This window comes from Mesoplodon mirus (assembly GCF_964341445.2).
Source record: "Mesoplodon mirus genome assembly, chromosome: 11".
NCBI classification, from domain to species: Eukaryota; Metazoa; Chordata; class Mammalia; order Artiodactyla; family Ziphiidae; genus Mesoplodon; species Mesoplodon mirus.
The window spans coordinates 34084768-34103793 of record NC_138987.1 but is presented as its reverse complement, the minus strand read 5'-3'; the positions used below and the strand labels follow the sequence as shown (position 1 = coordinate 34103793).

The 19026-nt window shown below is 39.2% G+C and overlaps 1 protein-coding gene across 14 annotated transcripts in view; it reads left to right on the top strand.

Annotated features, from left to right (window-relative positions):
• Positions 1–19026, top strand: part of RBFOX2 (RNA binding fox-1 homolog 2) — a 265256-nt gene that overhangs the window by 64758 nt on the left and 181472 nt on the right. For all 14 annotated transcript variants that reach the window (XM_082635881.1, XM_082635883.1, XM_082635880.1 and 11 more), the window contains exon 2: positions 15524–15574. In XM_082635881.1, coding sequence (XP_082492007.1) covers positions 15524–15574 — 51 coding nt within the window. The remainder of the gene's footprint in view (positions 1–15523; positions 15575–19026) is intronic.

Genomic DNA, 19026 nt, shown 5'->3' with positions numbered 1-19026 from the left:
GTGTGTAGATGAGCCTGCACTTCCCTTCCCTGTTGCTTAGCCTAGGGATAAGTGCTTTTCTGGACTAACTCACTGTGTACCATTTAACGGAAAGAAGAGAGTTATAATTGTGCCTCTGCCTCTACCACTTACTAGTTGTTTGGCCTTGATGTAGTCATTCAGCCTCTCTGAGTCTCAGTGTCCTCACCTGATGATGGAAATAATACCTAGACCATGCAATAATGTGCATAAAGTATCTAGCACATTGCAATGTCTGCACACATTAGTGCCTCCCCCCTCCCCTGCCCCCTGCCCCCTGCCCCCTTTCAGTGATGATCTGTGTAGTAGTTCTGTTCCCTCAGAAAGGGCCACCAGTCGAGACCCAACACCATTCTCTCTGGGTAGTTTCCTTGCCTCCTGCCCTTCTTTCAGCTATCTCGAGCATCTCATTGTACTACAGAAAACCGTACGTATAGTTTTCTTTGCCACTTTTTTCTGTTAAGTGCCTTTTACTTAATGGAGACTATCTAAGAGGGCTGGAAGAACTATAGGAGTTGAATAGTGGAGCTGGTGTAGGAATTAAGGTGTGATGAGATCTGATAGAGGCAGCCCTTTCATGAATTCTTAGTAAGTTGACCATATGTTTTAGAAAATTAATTTGTATTTTTAAAAAATGGCTGTTTAAAAGAAGAACCCACCATGAATTCATATGATTTCATTTAAAGTCTTTTAGACTAGTTGCAAGCAAGAATTAACATGGCATTTATCAGAAGAGCCTTGAATTGTAATGAGCATTATCTTTTTTCTGACCAGGGAATTAATATGATAAGGGGAAGTTCAGGGACTTGCTCTGGGGACACCAGAAGTAGATGGCAGAGAGTTTAGGTCAGAGGATTGGCAATCGTAGCAAGTAGGGCATTGGAAGCAACAGCAGGAGTAGGAGATAGAAAGGCACATTGTCACTCAGCCATACAAATCTTAGGGGACTGAGGCGTAAGGCAGGATTGTGAACTCAAAGCGTATAATAAAAATTGTTTTAATAATAGCTTTCCTCTATAGGGTGGGTACACTCTTAGGTGCTTTGTATATATTATGCATAATCTTAACATCTCTGCAAGGTATAGGAATAGATCAGAGAGGTTGAGTAACTTGCCCTAAGTCACTCAGCTAATAGCAACAGAGCTTGTTTGAAATCATGTTGAATAGCAATGTGAGTGATGAGACTGTTTTAAAAGCTAAATTGAAATAGCAAATATATGCCAGTTAAAGTAAAATTTATTTTGTCTATATTGACCTTTATGGCTAAAGGGTTAACATGTTAGCCTGTCTCAGAGGGATTTTTGGAATGTTGCAGAATTATCCTTTTGGGATATATTTCCTTTATACTCTGAGGCTAATAAAGAGGTTTTTTTTTTTTTTTGAGTCTGCAGTTCAGTGAAACAGCAGTTTCAACTGAATATCACACTACAAGGGTTGTTTGACCATGGGATTTTGACTATGACCCATAATAAGAGATCCATTTTACATGACAACCTAGTGTATAGTTAGATGTTTATCTGTATACATGTGACCAAAACACGTTTCATGGAATAATTTTTACCCTTACTAAACGTGAGGTACTTGATTCTTTCTTTCTGTTTAAAAATTCTGTTGTAGTCCAGTATAGTGATTCTTAAAGTGTGGTCTATGGACCTCACTTCCCCCGCCCACAAAGGTACCCAAGAACCCTTTAGGGGGGTCTTCAAGGTCAAGACTCTTTTCATAACATTAAGATGTTTTTTGCCTTTCCTACTATGTTGACATTTGCACTGGTGTTGTGTAAGCAATGATGGGTCGTCCTAGAGTGAATCAAGGCACCGGCACCAAACTGTACTGGTAGTCATTATCTTTTTTTACCACCACACCCTTGCACTTAAAGGAGGGGTGAAAAAAGTCAGTTTCATTGATATTTTATAATGAAATGTGTCAATATTGAGAAGATGTTTATAACTTAGTGAACCAGTATTTTATAAACAAACAATGCAAGATGTTACGTAATCATGATAGGTGAAAATTCATTCAAAATGCAGGACAGGCCAGTGGGTTTTATGAAAAAAATTAATTGATATGGTTTCAGATGTCACACTGCAACTAACTTTTAAGGAACTGTTACTTTTCAAGTTTTGGTATAATATTAAGGAAGAATATCCATAGATACGTGAAAAGACTATTAAAGTACTCCTACTTTTTCCAAATACATATTTGTGGAAGGCCAGATTTTCTTCATATACTTTCACCAAAATAACATATCACAACAGATTGAATGCAGAAGCAGATATCTTAGCCGTCTTCTGTTAAGTGGGATGTGAAAGATATTTGCAAAAACAAAATGTAAGACAATGGCACTGTTCTCACTAAATTTTTTGTTTTATAAAATATAGTTAATTTTCATAAAATGTTTTATGTTAGCATAATAGCTTATTATTGGTATTTTAAGGCGAATTAACAAATATTTAAAAAATTACGCAGTTTCAGTTTCTAATAGACAAATACTAATCCTTATTAACTCCCATAAACAAAAGTTCTTTGGGATCTCTAGTAATTTTTTTTTTTTTTTTTTTTTTTTTTTTGCTGTACGCGGGCCTCTCACCGTTGTGGCCTCTCCCCCTGCGGAGCACAGGCTCCGGACGCACAGGCTCAGCGGCCATGGCTCACGGGCCCAGCCGCTCCGCGGCATATGGGATCCTCCCAGACCGGGGCACGAACCCGTATCCCCTGCATCGGCAGGCGGACTCTCAACCACTGCGCCACCAAGGAGGCCCCTCTAGTAATTTTTAAGAGGGTAAAGGGATTCTAAGACCCGAAAGTTTGAGAGCTGCTGCTCTCATTATTTTTATTTTTTAATAATGGTTGAGATCTCTTAAATTAAATCAGTCATGAATGGGTCTTGACTCAGTTTGAAAATACACTGAGCCAGAGTTACAAGAATTGCATTGTGAAGGCAGGTAGCACTTTGCTAGGTTTTACTAAAGTTGAGTTGATGTGGGAGAACACCCTAAGGTGTGAAGTAAATTGAGTAAAGTTTAGCTCTGGAAATTAGCTATTTGCAGTCATCCTTCAAACCCCATCCAGATCTTGCCTCCCATGACTCCCGTGTTTGTAATTTCTTCATGCCTTTCTCACTCCATTATCAGCTTTGTACACTTGTTCCCTCTGGACCTTAAATTTACATTTTATTGCATGATTCATGTTGTGCTTATTTACATGCCTGTCTCTCTTACTAGACTATGAGTTCCTTAAGAAAAGAATCAGTAACTTATTTGTCTTTCTATTTCTGCCATAGTGCCAGACACATGAATGTCCTTCAGTAAATATTTGTTGAAGGAATAAATAAATGGGGAGAAAAAGGGAATGACCAGGTGAGGCCAGGTTTAGAGTGTGTGGAATTTGATCATGTAAACAATGGAGAGCCATTAGCATGGGAGTGATATGAGTGGTGTTCGATGAATTACCCTGGCCTGGTAAGAAAACTGGGAAGGGGTGGATGGAGACTGCTGGACCAGCTAAGAAGCTATTATTCAGTTATTTAGGCCTGACTCAGATGACCCAGGCCTGGATTAAGGTGAATGCTTTTGCCAGAGGTAATGAAAGATATGTGTTCTGAAAAATATTTACAAAAACAGAAACATAATAATACCCCTATTACCTCATATTTGTTGCATACTTATAATACCCTGAATACAGTTTTAAGGGCTTTATGTGTATTTTCTCATTTAATCTTCACAACATCCTTGAGAAGGTACTGTTATTATTCCTAAATTTTTTTTTTAATTATTTATTTATTTTTGGCTGTATTGGGTCTTCGCCTCTGTGCGAGGGCTTTCTCTAGTTGTGGCAAGCGGGGGCCACTCTTCATCGCGGTGCGCGGGCCTCTCACTGCCGCGGCCTCTCTTGTTGTGGAGCACAGGCTCCAGACGTGCCGGCTCAGTAGTTGTGGCTCACGGGCTTAGCTGCTCCACGGCATGCGGGATCCTCCCAGACCAGGGCCCGAACCCGTGTCCCCTGCATCGGCAGGCAGACTCTCAACCACTGCGCCACCAGGGAAGGCCCATATTATTCCTAATTTTTGATGGTTAAGTGAAAACAATTTGTACTCGTTGTTTAAAAATTAGAAAATACAGATAGGCAAAAGAAAAAAAAAAAAAGTATGTCACTCTATAAACCCAAACTCAACACCAAGACATAATCACTAAACATTTTGGGAAACATCCTTTTAGACTTAATGGGAAAAAAGTTATGTATATGTGCTATAAATGCCTGAATATGAGGAAACTCTGTATATAAGGCTTTAAGTTGTTTTCCACTGAAAGGACAAGCCAACCTAAATATATAAATTTTTAGGGATGTTGATGAAATAGGCAAATGTCTTTAAAATACTGATTTTATTTATGCATACATGCCTATTCAAAGTCTTATATAATTTAGAAACATTTTATTTTCTATGGTTTTGGGAAGAAAATTTATACATACTCTACGGCATCAGTATCTGTATCATTGCTTAGAACCACTGAGTCTTCAAGTAGTTTTCCAGGGTATATACTGAGATGTGGCACTTTTTTGAATCCGTATCTGTTGTAGTCACTGATGATTTTATTTCAAGCTACAAATACCCATTCAAATAACATCATTATCACCATATTGTATACTGCATTGCTTTTCAAAAAATGTTTTTATTGAGATGAAATTCACATAACATATAATTAGTCTTTTAGAAGTGAACAATTTGGTGGTATTTAGTACATTCACAGTATTGTGCAGACACCACCCCTATCTAGTTCCAAAAATTTTTATCACCCCATACCTATTAAGCAGTCACCCTCCATTAAGCAGTCATCCTCCATTTCCCCTTCCTTCCATCTGCTTTCTGCCTCTATGAATTTACGTATTCTTGGTATCTCATATAAATGGAATTATACAATATGAGACCTTTTGTGTCTGGCTTTTTTCATGTACCATCATGTTTTCAAGATTCATTCATGTTGTAGCATGTATCAGCACTTTGTTCCTTTTTAAAGCTGAATAATGTTCCTTTGTATGTGTATACAATTATTTATTTATTCGTTCATTGATGGACATTTGTGTTATTTCCACATCTCAGCTATTTTGCATAGTGTATACATGTACTTACATGAGTACTTGTTTTTAATTCCTTGGGGAATATACCTAGCATACCTAGTGGAATTGCTGGGCCGTGCGGTAGTTCGATATTTACCTTTTTGAGGAACCACCAGACTGTTTTCTTTAGTAGCCGCACCATTTTATATTCCTACCAGCAGTGTACAAGAGTTGGTCAATTTATTTTTAATGAGGAACACAATATGATGGGGAAAGTAAAGAGAAAATATGTGCGGCCTTCGAGTTTATTAGAGCTTTGTATCTCAGATTTTGCTTGATGGACTTATTAAATATTTAGCATCATTTCAGCGCCAAGAATGAAATTTAGCTTAGGGAGATGTATCTAATCTATTTTAAGTGGCAAACAGACTAAGAAGTGAAGATCAGAGAAGTGAAAGAAGGGAAATTTAAATAGACTGTAAAATTCCTTGAGGGCAAAGGCCCTATTCATCTTTGTATCCTCTGCATTTAATAAAATACTTGGCATGTCATAAGCTGTATTGGGGCGGCGTCCCCAAGACTACCCCAACTCCAATGATTTGCTAGGATTTACAGAATTCATTGTATAGACATACTCATGGCTATGATTTATAACAGTGAAAGGATACAAAGCAAAATCACCAAGAGAAAAATTGCATGGGGTGATGTCCAGAAGAAATCGGGCTCCAGCTTCCTGGAGTTCTCTTGCAGTTGAGTCACACAGGATGTGCTTACTTCCTTCAGCCAGTGGTGGCAGTGTTGTCTACCAGGGAAGCTCATTAGACTTAGCGCTGAAATTTTTCTTTTAGGGGCACGGCTGGGAAGGGTTGTTCACGTAGGCACCCTCTGCCTAGCACATGCTCAAATTCTAGACTCCCAGGAGGAAAGCATGTTCGGCATAAACCGTATTGTTTGCACAGTTTAGGCACAGTGAGCCCCTCTTACCAGTTCTGGGAATAGAACCCTCCTGATATCTGAGTTCCCAGGCACCAGTCAAGGCCAACCAGCAAACTGCCCTTCCTAAGTATAGCAGCCAGGACTGCTTTGTTCATTCTTTTCCCGTACATAGATGTTTAGTTCTTTAAAAAGTGTTGCTAGGTTCTGTAAAGAAGAATAAATGCTATAGTAGGGAACCAGCAGGGACTTGAGTATCAGACCAACCTGGATTTGCATTATTTTTTATTTTTATTTTTTTACAACTTTATTGGAGTATAATTGCTTCACAATGGTGTGTTAGTTTCTGCTTTATAACAAAGTGAATCAGTTATACATATACATCTGTTCCCATATCCCTTCTCTCTTGCGTCTCCCTCCCTCCCAGGATTTGCATTATTGTAGACAAATTGCATCATTTTCTGAGCCTCGGTTTTTGTTTGTTTTTTTTTGTGGTACGCGGGCCTTTCACTGCTGTGGCCTCTCCCATTGTGGAGCACAGGCTCCAGACGCACAGGCTCAGCGACCATGGCTCACAGGCCCAGCCGCTCCACGGCATGTGGGATCTTCCCGGACCGGGGCACGAACCCGTGTCCCCTGCATCGGCAGGCGGACTCTCAACCACTGCGCCACCAGGGAAGCCCTGAGCCTCAGTTTTCTTAATATTGAGAGATATATTACAGAGTTTTAGGAGAATACAAAGTGATAACGTATAGAAAGCATGAAGCATAATGACTGTCCTGTGTGAAATAAGTGGCTATTAGCATTTTGTTTCAGCTCATCTGTACCAATCTGGATCCAATCAGGACAAAGAGACTATAAGTAATTTAGACAAGGAATTTAACATAAAGAATTGTTTACTATAACAGCAGATTGAATTAATAAGGGATTGGCTTGTAAGAAGTAAAGAGAATAAGGAATAAGCAGATGTAATACAATAGATATAAAATAATGTAATAATATGATTGATGATAATATATCATTAGTATAAAGTTAATTTATAACAGCAACTATCCTTAGGGCTGAGATAAAGCACCCCCCAAATGAGCTGTCTCTTAAAAAAAAGATGGGGTATTTGGGGTGGAAGTGGTGAGTGTAACAAAGAGCTACTGTCTGTTTTCTTGGTGGGGAGGTGGGACGAATTACCCTATGTTTTATTTTATTCTATTGTAGTGTGAAAGTTTAGTCTACCAGTTACCCACTGCACCTTCTGTTGGGCCTGTGTTGTTAGATACTACCAGATTCATATCCCTTGTAAGCCCTCTTATCTTTGTGTACCTTGAACCCTGTATGGTTTGGACGCGGAATGATATCCTGTGGTTGCTAAGCAGTCTCTCTTCCTGACCCTATTTGTTGCTAGGATTTGTTTTTGTACGTAATAGCATGGGAACTTAGGTACATCTTCAGTTCCTGTGGTGTTCCCTTCCATGTGCCTGTTCAAAAATAGGCTTACTACTTGAAAAACAGTAACTTGGGCTGCAAAACAAGGTAATGAAATACCCTGGGAATTTGCTTTCGATTTTTTTTTTTGATTTGATTTTTTTTCCCCTAGCCATTATGGTCTAAATCAATCTTTCCCTCCATTGCTAAATGTAAGGTAATGTGAAATTAATTTTCAGTTGGGAGTAAGTCAGTGAAAAATTTGGGCTTGTACCATTGCCCAACCTTTGTTTGTTAGAGGACAGATTCATTCTTTCCTTTGCTTCCTTTTACTTTCCTCTCCCCAAATTGCATGGTGGCAAGAATTTATTTTGTTCCATTCTCAGTATTTTTCTTTGCCTTCCATTTTGTGAAATGGATTTGATTTTGTTAGGCACAAAAGAAAAACAATAGGGTGGGTTAAATTTTTTTTTCTAATTGCTTGGTGTAACTTCCTTGTGCATTTCCAGTTTTCTGCACCTGCTCCTAGACAACCCTCATCATTGATGGAAGCCAGTAAGAAATACTCTTGTAATGAATCTCTGGACACTGAACACATGACCTGTTAAGTAGGTGAAACCAAGGGAGATGGCAGAGTGGTATCTTCCCTAGGCTCCTCAGTTAGTGTTTTATTGATATTAGGATTTATAGCTAGTATGTTATTTTTTTAAATTAATTATTTAATTTTATTTTTGGCTGTGTTGGATCTTCGTTGCTGCACGCGGCCTTTCTCTCGTTGCAGTGAGTGGGAGCTACTCTTCGTTGCAGTGCGCGGGCTTCTCATTGCAGTGGCTTCTCATGTTGCGGAGCATGAGCTCTAGGCGCACGGGCTTCCGTAGTTGCTGCACGCGGGCTCAGTAGTTGTGGCTTGTGGGCTCTAGAGCGAAGGCTCAGTCGTTGTGGCTCATGGGCTTAGTTGCTCCATGGCATGTGGCATCTTCCGGACCAGGGATCGAACCTATGTCCCCTGCAATGGCAGGCGGATTCTTAACCACTGTGCCGCCAGGGAAGTCCTGCTAGTATGTTATATCACTGTCATATTTCTGTACCAAAAGCAGGGCTTTTTTGATTTTCAGTGTTGTTAAGTCCTCTTAGTACCTCTCTTTTAACTGTATTTTTTAAATGCTTAAGGAAGCAGTTCTTTTCTGTTGTACCTCCCAGGTGCAGTATTCTGGGTAATTTTCATTTGGAACGGGCCATTCCAAATATATCGGCCCATTATGTATATCTAAATAATCATTTAGAAATGATGTTGATGATTTTCAGAATGCATTTAGAAAAGTGGCCTTAAAATCCATTGTGTCTTTTCAGCATGCATCAATCCATCACAGTGTGGAGGTCTTGTCCTCCAATAAGAGGTTAGAGGCTGTTACCCACTCAACTCTCCCCCCCACCCCCAAATCCCATACACACTTTTCCAAAAGATCTTCTGGAGTCCTGTCGTTGTTCTTATAGATGTCAGTTATGTTATCAATCACATTATTTTATAATTATTACAACTCACAGCTCCTCAAGGGCAGGGATACCAGCACTGTACTTGTCATAGAGCAGTTGTTCAATCCACTTTTACTGAATGAATGAAGATTCTTCTGCTTAAATGGATTTTTCAAACATAGGTGCAATGGGAGCTTCTAAGCAGCTAGTGAAGAATACAAATGTCAGGTAATATTTTTCTTCACTTCCTTCAGTGTCCGTTGTATGTGCACGATCCATCATAGTTACTGTATTTGCCAGTTACTTAAGGATCCTTCTGTTACTCTTTCACACATTCACTTACCAGAAGCTTCTAAACACGTTTCATTGCTATCTCTATAGTAAAATTCTTATGGTTGGTATTTTATTTCTTATATATTCTTTTTATTTTTCAGCAGCTTCTGTGCCTTGGCAGTCAGTTTCTAAGTCTTTCAGTCTTACTAGGTCAATAACTCTTGCTTATAGCAGTATAGCTGCCTTTCCTCTTTGGAGTTTAACACATCTGATTTCTGTCCCATCTGTTCCATTAGCTTGCCTTGTAATTCCATGTCTGCTTTAAATTTCAGTGATTTATGTATAACTGAGTCACTTTGCTGTACACCTGAAACTAATACAACATTGTTAATGAACTATACTCCAGTATGAAATTAAAAAATTTAAAAATAATAACCTTCAGTTATTACTTTTACACTGATTAAAGACTCAGATCTGCATGTTTTTATTTTTATTTTTTATTTTTGCTTTATAACAAATTTAATCAGTTATACATATACATATGTTTCCATATCCCCTCCCTTTTGCGTCTCCCTCCCACCCTCCCTATCCCACCCCTCCAGGCGGTCACAAAGCACCGAACTGATCTCCCTGTGCTATGCGGCTGCTTCCCACTAGCTATCTACCTTACGTTTGGTAGTGTATATATGTCCATGCCGCTCTTTCACTTTGTCACAGCTTACCCTTCCCCCTCCCCATATCCTCAAGTCCATTCTCTAGTAGGTCAGATCTGCATGTTTTTAGACAATCATAGTAATCTCTACCAGGACCAGTACTGGTTTGTACTAGTTGTCATGAAGTAGCAGAAGTACTGGGTATAGAGTTAAAAAACCTAAGTCTGAAGGCAGCTCAGCCACTATCATTAGCTATTTGGCCTTGAGCAAATCATTTAATCTTTCTGAAATTCAGCTTTCTCATCTGTAAAATGAGCGTTATAAAACCTATTTTCTGCATCATGAGAACTAAATAAGATTATGTGAAGGTGTTTTGTACATTATAAAACACTGGTAGTAGTGACTTCTTTGGTTCTTTTTTATGCTCTAAGTAATACATGAATTTTACATTTTGTAAATTCAAATAATTCAGATAAAACATGCCCTCTCGACCTTCCACAGATCTTATTCTTCTCCCTAGAGGGAACCACTGTTAGAAGTTTGTTGTATATCCTTCTAGATCTTCTCTATGCATTTATTTACCTTTTTATATGCACGTAGAAATACCTCTTTTTATATTGTGATTTAAAGGAATAGCACACCGACTGTTTTGCTGTCATTTAATATGACTTGAGATAGTTCATTGAGATTTTACCTTTTAAAACACTTGCAGTTTAACAGAGGATGTTGAATAGTCAACAGTATCAACAATAGTTGATAACACTGTTTCCCTATTATTGAGGTGCTTTTTAGTTTTTCAGTGTTGCAAACAGCACTGCATTGAAAAATCTTTGCACATGCTTCTTTGAGCACAAGTTCAGGTGATTCTCTAGAGTAGATAAAGAGATCAGAGATATGAAATTATAAGTATTATGAGTATTTAATATTTTAATAATTATTGTCAAATTGCTTTCCAAAAGAGTAGTCCCAATATGCTTATTTCCTACTATTATATGTGAAGATATCTATTTACTCTTCTTCCTGCCAATTTGTCATATTTTCATTTTCATTTTTGTCAGTCTATGGGTGGAAAGTGATACCTTAACTCTAAAAGAATGTTCAGAGGCAGCAGTGGTTTGTGAGTATAACTGGAAACAATTTAAATATCTATTAACAGGAAAACAAGAGGGATAAATAAATGGTGACATAGTCATAAAATAGAATATTAAGCAGTAGTCAAAATTAGTGAAATACAGTGACATGCATAAGTGGAGATAAATCTCATAAAATGAGAAAAAAGGAAATTGCTCTACAATAGGATTCATTTCTATAAAATTCAAAAACATGCAAAGTTCATGCATTTTGAAGGGGCAGATATCTACGTGGTAAAATTAAAAACGAAAGCAAACCTTTGTCGTTAAGTATAGTCCACTTTCAGAGGGGCGGTGCGTGTCTGAGTGCTGGAGAGTTCCAGGTATCCTCGAGTGAGGGGGAAGAAAGGAGGACTAGTTTGCTAAGCAGGTGAAGGGGGAAGTCCATTTCCTCGGGCACATCTCTGTGTACCTGTTATATCTGTCTTTGCTGTTAAAGTTTTTGACAATACTTGCTTGTAGGAATGTACTTTTTTTTCCCTTACAAAAAGTTTTCTGCATTGTTGAACTCAAGAATATAGTACATGGGATAGTCTCTGGGAGTGGCAAATCTTTGTTAGTGATGCTTTTGGGTGTTTTTGATGACTTTCTTTATCCTATAATTCCTTCCTCAGACAATCTTGAAATTTACTGTAAAGCAGTAATATGGAATTGTTATTAGAGAGTTTGATAAAGCGGGAGGAACAGGGGCTTTGGAGTCCAACAGACCTGGGTTGAAAGTTTGACTTTTCCACCTATTATCTGTGCTTTATTATCTCCTTCTCTTTGCCACTTTCTCTTACTCCTCCCCTCCATCCTGAAACCATGCCTGCTCAGTATCTACTTGGGGATTTCGGAAGGAGCCCTGTTCTTTTTGTTATGGTCTAAGCTGCATGTGTCTCCCCTGTAAAAATTTGTATGAAAATAGCCAGCCAACATTGCCTATTATTATTATTTTTAAATAACAGGTTTATTGACCTATAATTCACAGACCATAAATCTCACCCTTTTCAAGTGGTTTTAGTGTTTTGTGGTTTTAAGCAAAATCATAGAGTTGTGAGTCCATCATCACTACTAATCCCAGAACATTTTCATCACCAAAAGTAAAACCCAGTTCCCACTGGCAGTCGCTCCCTTTAGTCCCTGGAACTACTAATCTACTTTCTTTCTCCATGGATTTGCCCCTTCTGAATATCTCATATAAATGGAATCATATAATTTGTGGCCTATTGTCTCTGGCTTTTTTCACTTAGCATGATGTTTTTAAAATTCATCTTTGCTGTATCAGCACTTCATTCCTTTTATTGCCAAATAATATTCAGTTATAGATATACAATACTTTGCTTACCCACTTATCAATTGATGGACATTTGGATTATTTCAACTTTTTGGCTATTATGAAATAATTCTGCTATGAACATTTGTGTACAAGGCTTTGTGTGGATGTATGTTTCCAGTTTTCTTGGTTATACCTAGTGTGGAATTGCTGGGTCACATGGTAACTCTTTTTTAACATTTTAAGGGACTTCCAAACTATTTCCAAAGTGCCTGCACCATTTTATAGTCCCAACAGCAATGTATGAGATTCCAGTCTCTCCACGTTGTTGTTATACTTGTTCTTGTCTGACTTTTTGATTATAGCCATCCTAGTGGGTGTGAAGTGTTACCTCATTGTGGTTTTGATTTGAATTTTCCTAATGACCAACAGTGTTGAGTATCTCTTTATGTGTTTATTGGCCATTTGTATATCCTGTTTGGGGAACTTCCTGTTCGCAACTTTTGCCCACTTAAAAATTCAGGTTGTCTTTCTAAGAGTTCTTTTATATTCTGACTACAAGTCCCTTATTGGACAAAGGATTTGCAAATATTTTCTCCCATTCTGTTAGTTGTCTTCTCACTTACTTGATGGTGTCTTTTCCTCCCCAGCTTTATTGAGACATAATTGGCATTAACATTGTGTAACATTGTGTAAGTTTAATGTGTACAACTTGTTGGTTTGATACACTTATATGTTGCAAAGTGGTTACCACCATAGCTGTAACTAACACCTGCATCATGTCACATAATTACCATTTATTTTTTGTGGTGAGAACATTTACAATCTACTCTCTTAGCAACTTTCAAGTATATCATTCAGTATTGTTAACTATAATCACTCTGTGTACATTAGATCCCCAAATTGATGGTGTCCTTTGAAGCACAGAAGTTTTAAATTTTGATGAAGTCCACTTACCTATTTTTCGTCATTTGTGTCTTTGTAGTCATATTGAAGAAACCATTGCCTAACCAAAGGTCGTGAAGGTTTAATCCTTTGTTTTCTTCTAAGAGTTTTATGATTTTAGGTCTGTGATCTGTCTTGCATTAATTTTGTATATGGTGTAAGATAGAGTTCCAACTTTATTCTTTGACATGGGATATCCAGTTGTCCCAGCACCATTTGTTGAAAAGGCTATTCTTTCTAACATTGCTTTTCTTGGCACCCTTTTTAAAACTCAGTTGATTGTAACTGCAAGGGTTTATTTCTGGACTCTCAGTTGTACTTCATTGGTCTGTACGTCTGTTCTTAGGCAGTATTACACTGTCTTGATTACTGTAGCTTTGTAATGTGAGTCCTTCAACTTTGTTCTTTCTCGGGATCATTTTGGCACCTATAATTTTTAAAGGCAGTTATCTTTGGTGTACCCTCTTTAGGGAGACTTAACTTATAAATGTCCAAAATAGAGATTTAGGAAAAAAGAGGAGAACTTGGGTTGTCTATGATTGAGTCAGCAACTGAATGCCTAATAATTTCTGGTTATCAAACCTCATTTATTTATTTACACATTCTTCTGAATGTCCACCATGTGTTAGACACTGTGCTAGGTTGTGGGGAAGCCATGATGAGCAAGACATGGGGTCTGTGCAGGGAGCTTAAGTTGACACCTGGCTTTCATGTTTTTGAAAGGAGTGTGGACTTTCGATGATCAACAAAGATATGGATATAATCCAAGCAGATGTACCATCAGGTGGCAGGTTTACTCTCGTCATAAACGAAGATCCTATCAATGAAAATTCTTCTTAACTTACTGTTTTGCTGGTAGGAATGGAATAAGAGGATGCATATCTTTCAGATAGCTGTGTTGAGCACCTTGGAAAAACTATGAAAGCACTACATTCTCATTTACACCTTTATGTGCACATGTATCTCCTCCCATTTAAAAGTCCCCTTGAAGGCAAGGGGCTTGTTTTACTGACTTACTCTGTCAGTCATCTAAACAGTACTTTGAAAATATTAGGTATTCAATATATGTTGACTGAATAATTGAATGAGTCAAGTAAGCCATAAGTGAGTCCTCGTATTGTATGACATTGTATTAAATTAGGGTTTGCATAGCTTTTATTCGCTATCATTCTTGCCCTCAAGGATCTTTTTTTTTTTTTTTTTTTTTTTGCGGTGCGCGGGCCTCTCACTGTTGTGGCCTCTCCCATTGCGGAGCACAGGCTCTGGACGCGCAGGCTCGGCGGCCATGGCTCACAGGCCCAGCCGCTCTGCGGCATGTGGGATCCTCCCAGACCGGGGCACGAACCCGTGTCCCCTGCATCGGCAGGCGGACCCCCAACCACTGTGCCACCAGGGAAGCCCCAAGGATCTTGATTTAATGGTTAACGTGAGGATGAGACACTCAGTATGAAACACCTTTACAAAAAGAAGGTGTATTAAATTATAAATAATATGAAAAGTAAATTGTGCAAATAACCCAGTAAATTTTTTTTTTTTTTTTTTTTTTTTTTTTGCGGTACGCGGGCCTCTCACTGTTGTGGCCTCTCCCCCTGCGGAGCACAGGCTCCGGACTCGCAGCCTCAGCGGCCATGGCCCATGGGCCCAGCCGCTCCGCGGCATGTGGGATCTTCCCGGACCAGGGCACGAACCCATGTCCCCTGCATCGGCAGGCGGACTCTCAACCACTGCGCCACCAGGGAAGCCCCAACCCAGTAAATTTTAACTTATTACACATATTAGGAGTCACTTGAGTTCATAGAATGATGTAGGATGGTAGAGGAAGTCCGGAACAGAGGTAGACTTTCATCTAGGTTTAAAAGAACTGAAGGAAAGCAGATTGATAGAGGGGAGGGACTAAAACTTTTCCAGGTCAAGAGACAGTTCTCAGTAGGGGTGGCACTGTCTCCTTCCTAACAAGGGGACTTTTGGAAACGTGTGGAAGTTTTTGGTTGTCCTAGTGTTCAGGACACTGAAAGCCTACTGGCTTTTAGAAGTTAAGGGCCGGGCATACTAGAGTTCCACGGTGTGAAGTTAGGAATTGATCTGTCCCAAATCCCAGTAGCGCTCTGTTTGAGATACACGGAGAAGGAAACAGATTTAGCTGTACAAGGAGGAACATGGTGTTTATGAATAGTGCTCCTAAGCAGATACTGTTTTTTATTTGTTTTTGTTTTTTTGATACCATACGTGCTAAACTGAGAGATGTATATAGTTAGGTAGAACACCTTAGGAACTGGTGCAGAAATTTATGTTTGATCATTTTGGATGATTTTGATGATTCTCAACACTTTCATTTGTCTTACGGTTTTCTTTTCTTTCCTTTGTCTTAGAACGAGCCTGTGACCCCAGGTTATCATGGATTCCCAGCACGGGACAGCCAGGTTGGTATAAGCTGTTTATAACTCAGATAATGTGTGTGTGTGTGTGTGTGTGTGTGTGTGTGTGTGTGTGTGTGTGTTTTATCTAAGGAAGCTATGATAGCATTTCCTGAAATTATTTATTTTGGAGAGTGATATGGTTAATTTCAGCAATGAATTTACATTTAGAGATATAATAAAATATATTTCTTAACCCTAAAAATATTGTAATCACATTATTGAAATTGTGGATATTATAGGGGGAAAGTCACTCAGGTACAGTCATAATTGCTTTTGTTTTTTGTTCCCCAGGCTGTATGATAATTTTTTAACCTGGTTTTCTTGATGTCTCATAATTCTAAATGTTGGACTTGTCTCTTTATTCCCAGCCACTTAGCCCCTGCCTGCACAGAGTTTTTGAGTCCCTGCAATAATCTGCAAAAAGAAAATTCCATTCTCCTCCCTGGGGGAATTCAGCCTTATGGTTTTAATCAGGGAAGGCTTTCTTGAGAGAGGGTAGTTTCTGCTGCCCTTCTTTGTTAGATAGGGAGGATGATTAGAAAAAGCCCAGGCTTTATTGTGGGTTAGAGCAAAACTGTTTCCTGCCAGGACACCCTCAGTATGGTTTAGGTGAGTGTGTAAAATGCTCTCCCTATCCTTTTGCCATTTGGAGCAGGTGAGGCTGACACAGAGTTAGGGTAGAACAGGTTAGGCTGCCTCAGAGAAATGGTGTGGCTTAAGACACCTAGCCTCTTTGCTATTTGGGGATATTGATCTTCTTCAGGAGATTTAAAATGGTAGCTCCTAGAAACATCTCTCAATTTCTAGCCATCATTTATATCTTTGAATGTCTATCCACCATTCCTTATAGGGTTGTCCCAAAAAAGCCACCATTATTAGGCTTGTCCAAGGGATATGTCATCAGAGTGCTAAACCAAAGGGTTGACATAGCTCCCCTTTCCAGAACTTAATTAAATCTCATCAAAACCCTGAAGCTGATCTTAAAAAACCAGGATGGCCCCATAATCAATAGTCACCTATTTGAGGGCCTTCCAGATTGAGAGTATTTGCCCAGTTCTGGTACTTTTGGTGTTGTGTTGGCATCAGACTGGTCCCAGGTAGGGTATGGAGAAAAGGGGGGAGAGAAAATGCTGCTCATCTCTGTGTTCATCTCCCAGTGGGATCATCATTGTCGGAATTGAAGATTGTCCTATGGAAGCTCTTGGTGAAAGATACAGTCATTTACCCCAAACCTAAAGAGAATGTAGAGGGTCTTTCTTTTATTTCTTTCTGCTTTGGATCTGCCCTAGATAGAGCTTCTGTAAGCTGTGAAATTTATGTCCTTTGATAGTACTTCTATATCCTGGCCATATATCAGAAAAAATACTGTTGCCTGGAGATCTAGCCCCCAACAATTCTGATTGAGTGAGTCTAAGATTGGGCTTAGCCATTCAGGTATTTAGAAATTCCTACAGGTGATTTGTGTAGCCAAGGTCAAAAACTATAATCCTATGGGCTGCTTTAAAACAAGTGATATTTTCTATTTCATCGTGTACTTTCTACCAAGGACCCTTAAAACATAAGGGATCATGGTCAGTCTCTGAATCTAGTTTTGTATACTCATGCAAATATTTACTTATAAAATGTTGCTTATTTTGGATACAGGCTTATTTTAGATATAGGAAGGTAAACGGAATCAAAGTTAAGTATGGGAATAGACTTAATGAGTTTAAAAGAATCTGAAAAAGTACTGTATAATGCTGTGTTCTTCCTCTGGGGATTACAGATCAATAAGGAATTAAGCAAAAGGAATTAAGAGGAATTTGTTAAAGCACAAAAAGTAGTCTCTGCTTGGAACTACTGTATTTTTCCTTTCTTTTGTAGCCAGACCCACTTCTGTAGCCTTACTGTTACACATTACTCATACTGTCTCTGCTGTAGGCCTATGCAGACCCTTTTGCTGTGCTTTATAGCTGCTTAATTTACATAGAGGCACATTCTGATGGTGACAGGTTTATTTTAGTTTATTTTCTTGGGCTTTATTTTGTTTTTCTGTCTGGATCTTTGAATTAGAGACCTTAGCATAGTGCACACAGGCGGATATTGACTAGCTGCTTGTTGCATTTGATGAATACAGCATCCAGGTGAGTCCTGCTAATTAACGTGCCTAACCTCATGAACTCTCACTTCATGCTCTGAGAGTTGGGAGGCATTTATCGGTGTGAAATACTGGTCACTGAGCAGCCCGAGTTGGGCAGAAACTGAACTTGTGATCTTTACATCTTCCCAGAGTGGTTTGGCTCAGCAAATCCAGGAACCAGAGAGTGGGGTGAAGGTGAATTTTAGTTGTGTGAATCTTTATTTGCTTTTCCTTATTCTTTTATGTTTCTTTTCTAAATAGATAGGAACCATCCCCAGACAGGATTTCTATCAGCATCTAATGGTGATTTTAAAAGAGATAAAAATGGTAATCTTTTGACCACTGCAGAGAGCTTTCATCAAATATTTTCTCATCTCATCCTCACCACCACCTCTTGAATGGATAAGGCAGGTATTTCCTTTGGAAGGATAAGGAAACAGGCACACAGAGATTAAAGTGACTTATCCAAGGTAACAATATAGGTTAGCAGCTGAATAAGCACTGAAATTTGTCCTCTATTTGTTGAGGGTCCTCTATACTGGGGACTCTTGACTCACAAAGGGAAAATGGGGTCATGTGCAGTATGCCTGCTCACTTACTCTACTTATTTATCATTTGGGGGCTTCATAGATCCCTTGACATTGAACTTATGAATCTAGGAGTCCATAACCCTGGTTAAGAATTACAACAGCAAAGTTCCTTAGCACTAAGTGGGCCAGTATTTCACTGTTACAGTGGCCCTTTTCACCCTGTTACATACACCCCTGGTAACACATTTGAATTAAAAACCTGTGAAGGGGGCTTCCCTGGTGGCGCAGTGGTTAAGAATCCGCCTGCCAATGCAGGGGACATGGGTTCAAGCCCTGGTCCGGGAAGATTCCACATGCCGCAGAGCAACTAAGCCCGTGCGCCACAACTACTGAGCCTGTGCTCTAGAGCCTGCGAGCTACAGCTACTGAGCCCATGTGCCACAACTACTGAAGCCCACACACCTAGAGCCTGTGCTCTGCAACAAGAGAAGCCACTGCAATGAGAAGCCTGCGCACCGCAATGAAGAGTAGCCCCCGCTTACCGCAACTAGAAGAAAGCCTGTGCGCAGCAACGAAGACCCAACACAGCCAAAAATAAATCAATAAAATAAAGGAAATAAAAGATTAAAAAAAAACCTGCAAAGGAAAGGAGGGGGAAAAGAAACCACCTGTCACCTTGTAGAGGTTTTGCTTTTTTATGCAAGGTTACCTCACCTCAGCCTTCTTTCCTAGTTAACAGGCTTTATGGGATGGCAATCCATTGCTTTTATGAAACACTCCAAGCACGTCACTGTGCTTGCTAATGT